Below are 6,000 nucleotides of genomic sequence, written 5' to 3' on the forward strand. Positions count from 1 at the left end.
AGCCTCCCTAGGCAATTTATTCCAGTGCTTAACCACCCTGACAGCTAGGAAGTTTTTCCTAATGTCCAACCGAAACCTCCCTTGCTGCAATTTAAGCCCATCACATCTTGTCCTTTCCTCAGAGGTAAAGAAGAACAATTTTTCTCCCTCCTCCTTGTAACAACCTTTTCTGTACTTGAAAACTGTTATCATGTCCCCTCTGTCTTCTCTTGAGTTTATTTACTAGCATTTCGAGTTTTTCCTGCTTATTCCCCATATTTCTCGCATTAGTATACAGGCATCTAAGATACTGATTTGATTCCCCCCCTACCTCCAGTTCTGTCTTGTCTCTCCCTTATCCCTGCTATAACAGCCCATGCTCCCCCCAAATTTCGACCCTTCTCCCTGGTCTCCATGTTTTTGACTTACCTGTGGGCTTTGGTCACCTCCCCACCTGTATGGGACTGGGGCAAGGAGCTATACCACTGCTTTCTTCCTCTATCCCTTTTCAGAGTTTTGAGGAAGGTGAAGCAAGACAAAGCAGAGGTAATGCTGTCAAGCCTCTTGAAGGCCCATGCCCTTAGTTTTTTGAGCTGATGAGCCTGTCATTGGCCATTGCTTGACCTTCTGGACCTGTTGATCCAAGGCCCACAATCTTCCTCTTTCAGTGTGATTTGGAGAGATTGGAAATAAAGCAAAGCTGCTTCCAAGAAGAGGAAATCTGTTCTGAAATTGCAGTCTTTGTAACTAGCAACAGAGAGCCTACTCCTGTGAAATACGCATGAATTTGGAACCATTTTTTTGTTCAGTGGGGCAACAAGAATAATATCAATGCCTGCGCAAAACATATTAATGCCCTCTTTGTAGGGTTTCAAAAAGAGCTCAGTGTCTATAACCTAAGCGTCTGCTCTTCTGTCCTCTCTCTTATTGGAGTTCTTTCAGGAGCAGGGACACTAGTTCCCAGCTGATTTTTTTCAGTTTTGTTGGAGACGCCTGCATCATCCAGTGACTCCTCAGTGGGACCTGTCTTTCATTTTGCAGGTACTCATATGTTTGCATTTGAATCCCAGGAGGAAGTCTCCTTCCCCAGATGCTGCCCAAGCTATCCTTGTAAAGTGCTGCTTTTAATTGTCATAATACTTTGTCATATGGCTGGGAGAATTTTAAGCTCCCTCATTTTCTCTCTCTCCTACACGTATGTTCACACCTTCAGTATTTTCCAGGTAAGATGTATTCGTTCTCCTGCCAGAATTCATCCTTGAGGGGGGACATGAATTCTGCTTCAGTTAACCTGTCCTGTTCACAACTTTATCCAAGCCCTGCTGCTCTCCAAAGTGGGAAACTTCAGTCCTGGTGTCAGAGGTGTGAAGTTCTACTGAATTCTTTCATAAGAGTTCAGAAAGTTTCAACAATTTTGTGTGCTTTTAAGACTGCTGCAAGGATGTAAAAACTCACTTTAACCACCAGATAGGTAATGACCAGTTTCATTTGCTTATTAGCCAGGCAAGTGCTAGTGTACCAGTTTGGTCAAACATCACCTACTAAAGGTCTCACAGTAACTTCATGGGCTGAGGCCTCTTTGAAGAAATGTAAAGCCACATGGCAGTCTCCACACATGTTCATAAAGCACTATCACCTAGGGCTGGTCTACACTGGGGGGGGAGGGGATCGATCCAAGATACGCAACTTCAGCTACGCGAATAGCGTAGCTGAAGTCAAAGTATCTTGGTTCGAATTACCTGGGGTCCAGACGGCGCGGGATCGACGGCCGCGGCTCCCCCGTCGACTGCGCTACCGCTGCTCGCTCTGGTGGAGTTCCGGAGTCGACAGTCAGCGCGTTCGGGGATCGATATATCGCGTCTTAAAGAAGACACGATATATCGATCCCGGATAAATCGATTGCTACCCGCCAATACGGCGGGTAGTGAAGACGTACCCCTAGACTGCCTGCACCTGAGTGTTCCTTCAGTTGTAGAGCTCTGCAATCAGCATGATAAGGTAGGCCCACCTCAGAGCACCACTTGGTGCATGCAGTGTATGTCTTTGACTGAATCCCTTGGAAGGATAGGAGAAGAGTGGTGTAGAACAAAAGAAATTTAGTCTCTGTAATTCCTTTTCTTAGTCTTCTCCCCTGTCATCCTTCATCCCACCCTCCTTTCCTCTGAGGAGAGGTGCCACCCTATATTCTTGTACCTTTTTCTAATTTCTTTAACTGTCTGTGATGTTCCCCTGGTGTTATCGACCGGTGATCTGCTAGGTCACTCCAATCCTCCAGTCTGGGAGCCAGCCTTACCCTGCTCTGCTGTGAGAACTCCCATTCCTGGGCTGTTCACGCACAGCCTTTGGCATGTAAGCTGCTTGGATTGTGCAACCGAATGACACTAGCCAACATCTCCGGTCCCAGACACAACCCTAGGAACCTCCGTCTTGCAGTGTCCAGTTATGCCCGCTGGACACTGCAAGTTTATATGAGTTTGTCAGTTTAACAAAGAAATTGATATGTACCAGGCTTGTTATCCCAAGGGGAGTCTCTGACACACTTCAAACCAAACACACTGCTTCAGGTAGAGTAAACAAACACATTTATAAAATCTATCTTTGTAGTTAAAGTGATTATAAGTCAAAGCACAAGAAGTCAGATTTGGTCAAATGAAGTAAAAGCAAAACACATTCTAAGCTGATCTTAACGCTTTCAGTGCTCTTACAAACTTAGATGCTTCTCACCACAAGCTGGCTGGTTGCCCTTCAGCCAGGCTCTCCCCTTTGATCAGCGTTTAAGTTGCTTGGTGGTGGTGTCTGTAGATGGAGGTGGAAGAGAGAGCCAGCATCGCAAACGTCTCTCCCTTTTATCATGTTCTTTCTTCCCTCTTGGCTTTGCACCCCCCACCCCCTTCAGAGTCAGGTGAGCATTATCTCATTATACTGACTCAGGGAAGGGGGGTGACTCACGGAAGAGACCAAGAGATCCTTTGTCACTGCCTAGGCCAGTGTCCTTTGTTCCTGTGTGGCTGGGCTGGGTTTGTCCCATACATGCCCTGATGAGATGTGAACTGCCCCTCTTCTCTTGGAGAGTTTTGCCTGGGCCTCTGCTCCTGGAGAGTTTTTGCCTGGGCTTGTTTTAAGCCATGAGGACACATTTTCAGCACACACAATCCTATTATAAGGATGAACATGGGGGTGCAGGGTGTTCCCCTGAGGTACAGAGTGTCACATTGTCCTCCCTCTCAGAGCCTCTCCTTCTGGGGGGAAGTGAAAGGACTGACCTCTGATATACAGGGCTTGGTTGACAGAGTCTTTGCCACCTTGTTTCCTTGTAGTCAAAGCCATAGCACTTTGTCCTTAACTGTTGGTTCCCGTTAGCCCTCTTTTTTTCCCTCCTACTGCTATGACAAAAAGGAATTATTAGGGAGTCATTTTCCTTTGTCTTATACATGTATGAATGACAGTTTCTTTAACTACACTAGGGTGGATCTATGGAAGTGTGCAGAGCACTAATGAAAGTGCGGGACACCTAAAAATTGCCCTTTCACACTTGTTTGGTGAAGTGCATTTTTTTTCCAAACTCTTCAATAAGTATAAAAGGAGCTGTCAAACTGTGAAACCACGTGCATAACTGAGGGCTTGTAAATATAGCTAGAACCTTGGAAGGTCTGTTCCTCTGTGGTCTCCATTGCAGCCTGTTGGGCCTTCACATTACTTTTGGATTATTAAATTGCAAAGAATTCTTGTACAGTAGCTTACCCCCTTTCACACTCTCAACAGATGAAGTCCCCTTGTGTAGACAACTCAAAGACTAAACAAAGAGGAAGAGGGTACTGGGTTTATTTCAGTTCTCCCTCTTTCCCTGCTCCCTTATTATATAAATAGAGTAAAATACCATAGATGTTGATATCATAACTAATAAAATTATCACAAGCAAAGTTTTTCAGCCTTGTTTTGACCATGTATTCCAAAGTAATGTCTGCCTGATCTTCTTACTAGTTGTCCATATGTATTTTGGGATAGCTTTTATCCACAGTGAGGTTCCTTCTTTTCCTTTTCTGATTATATAATGTAAATATATTTTAATTAAGGTAAACAGATACTCTTGTGCCAAATATAAGGTTCATGGCTCAGTGTGGGTTAGCACTGAAGCTGAGCAAATAGTGGAAGAGTTTTCAAGAGATACTCCGTAGCATTCAAAAGAATGTTTTATTTGATTTCATGTTCTTTCTGAGCAAGTTGAAGCACTCACGGTTTACTAATGTGAATACATATGGAAGCAAAATTTTAGCATGAATGCTCAAAAGGTCTAATTTCAAATTGTAATATTTGTAACATGCAGTTTGTACAGTCTTCGGACTATGCATTATTTGCTGATGATTTCTGTCTATGTTCTTGCATGGAGCTCATCATCTGGGGTCTGAACACCTAATTTTGAATAACAATTAAGAATTGTGGGATCTGCTCATGGACAAGAAAAATCATCAAATTGTTAGAAATTATTTAGCTGTACGTAGCATAAAATTCAGTTAGAACTAATGCTTTCAAGAGCAGTGAAGCATAAAATATGCTGTACAAAGAAACCGTTTTGCAGTATCATAGTATTGCACAACAGCATTGCCTGCCAGCATTTTTGCTTCTACTTTCAGGAGAATTAGTAGTGAAATGTAAATTTCTTTGATATTATGGGTTTCTGATGCTTATTAGCCATGTTCTAATCACCTACCTTCTTCCTCCCCCCGTTTTTCTTTGTACTTTCTTACAGATTTCAATCATATTTTCCTCTTTTGTGCAACACTAATCACATTGTAGACTTTTTATAAATAAAAAATTAATTTTTAAGAATATTTCAATTTGAATTCACACTATTGATCAAGAATGATGGCACATTAGTAGTGTTTTTAAAGTACAAAACTTATATAAAAATAGAATGAATTTCTTTAAAATGAACAGTAAACCAAAGGGGAAAAATTAAAAAAGTAAAAATATTCTGGTAAAAGTAATGTATCTGGTTAAGAGATCAGCTGTATAATATAATTCTTCATTTTACTGCTCTAAGAATTGTTGTGGAACAACTTATATATAAAAACAATTCTGTCATTGCCAGTTATTTCTTATTCTACATTTTCTGTGCTTGTTTTTTACTTGTCCTAGAAGGCCTGAAGAATAATATTCCAAGAAACAATGGAGTGTTAACATGTTGTTTTTTTCTCTCTAAAACCCAAGGTACAGGAACTCCATGAGGAAGAAGCTCAGTGGGTGAATTATGATGAGGATGAGCTCTGTGTGAAGATGCAATTGGCAGATGGGATCTTCGAGGCCTTAATCAGAGACACTATTAATGTTCTGAACCAGATAAATGAAAAACAAGGGAGACTACTGCTTTTGTGACATCCGTGATAATAAACCAGAAACTACAAAACTTCCTGTCATGGGCTTTCTGACTCCTGACATACTACATCTCCACCATAGCAATATTGCTGCTGGACTTACATACATGGTTTTAAAGGCAGTTCAGATGTGATAAAGGAACACAGTATTACATCCCACTGCCTTTAGAGACCTTACACTGGATTTGTTGTTGTAAACAAGCATGGTCCTTCACTCGATGCTGGCTTGTGGTGTATTCACACCATCCTTTTGCTAATTCAGCACAGAGAATATATGTCAGCACCTCTCCATGGTCTCAGACTGGGACTATGAACTTCAGATTGTACTCTGAAAGTGGTTGGATGTGGTTGGGTTGAGATACTGGTCACTTGGCCCAAAATTGCTGTCAGCAATCTAAACTGAAGTGATCTTTAGAAAGGTGTATTGGGTGATTTTGATAACTGCTTGTCAGTTTTTAGCCATAAATGGACATTACAGCAATTAATAGTGTTATATTATTAACCACTTTGTATCTGCAGACCTAACAATATGCATCAATGTTTCCACTCAAGAGTCTATTTCATTCCCTTGAAGTCCATTCCCATCTTTCTTCATGCGATGTGGTACCAGACATGATCGGTGGGCTAACAAAGGGGGAAATGGATGAGC

At 41.9% G+C, this 6,000-nt stretch overlaps 1 protein-coding gene across 1 annotated transcript in view; it reads left to right on the forward strand.

Annotated features, from left to right (window-relative positions):
• Window positions 1-5,371, forward strand: part of LOC113407511 (centrosome-associated protein 350-like) — a 167,587-nt gene extending 162,216 nt beyond the window's left edge. The window contains exon 38 of the mRNA XM_026656103.1: window positions 5,188-5,371. Coding sequence (XP_026511888.1) covers window positions 5,188-5,352 — 165 coding nt within the window. The 3' untranslated portion in view covers window positions 5,353-5,371. The remainder of the gene's footprint in view (window positions 1-5,187) is intronic.
• Window positions 5,372-6,000: the final 629 nt, after the last annotated feature.

Source organism: Terrapene carolina, unplaced genomic scaffold (assembly GCF_002925995.2).
Source record: "Terrapene carolina triunguis isolate 2854851 unplaced genomic scaffold, T_m_triunguis-2.0 Scaffold212, whole genome shotgun sequence".
Lineage (NCBI taxonomy): Eukaryota > Metazoa > Chordata > Testudines > Emydidae > Terrapene > Terrapene triunguis.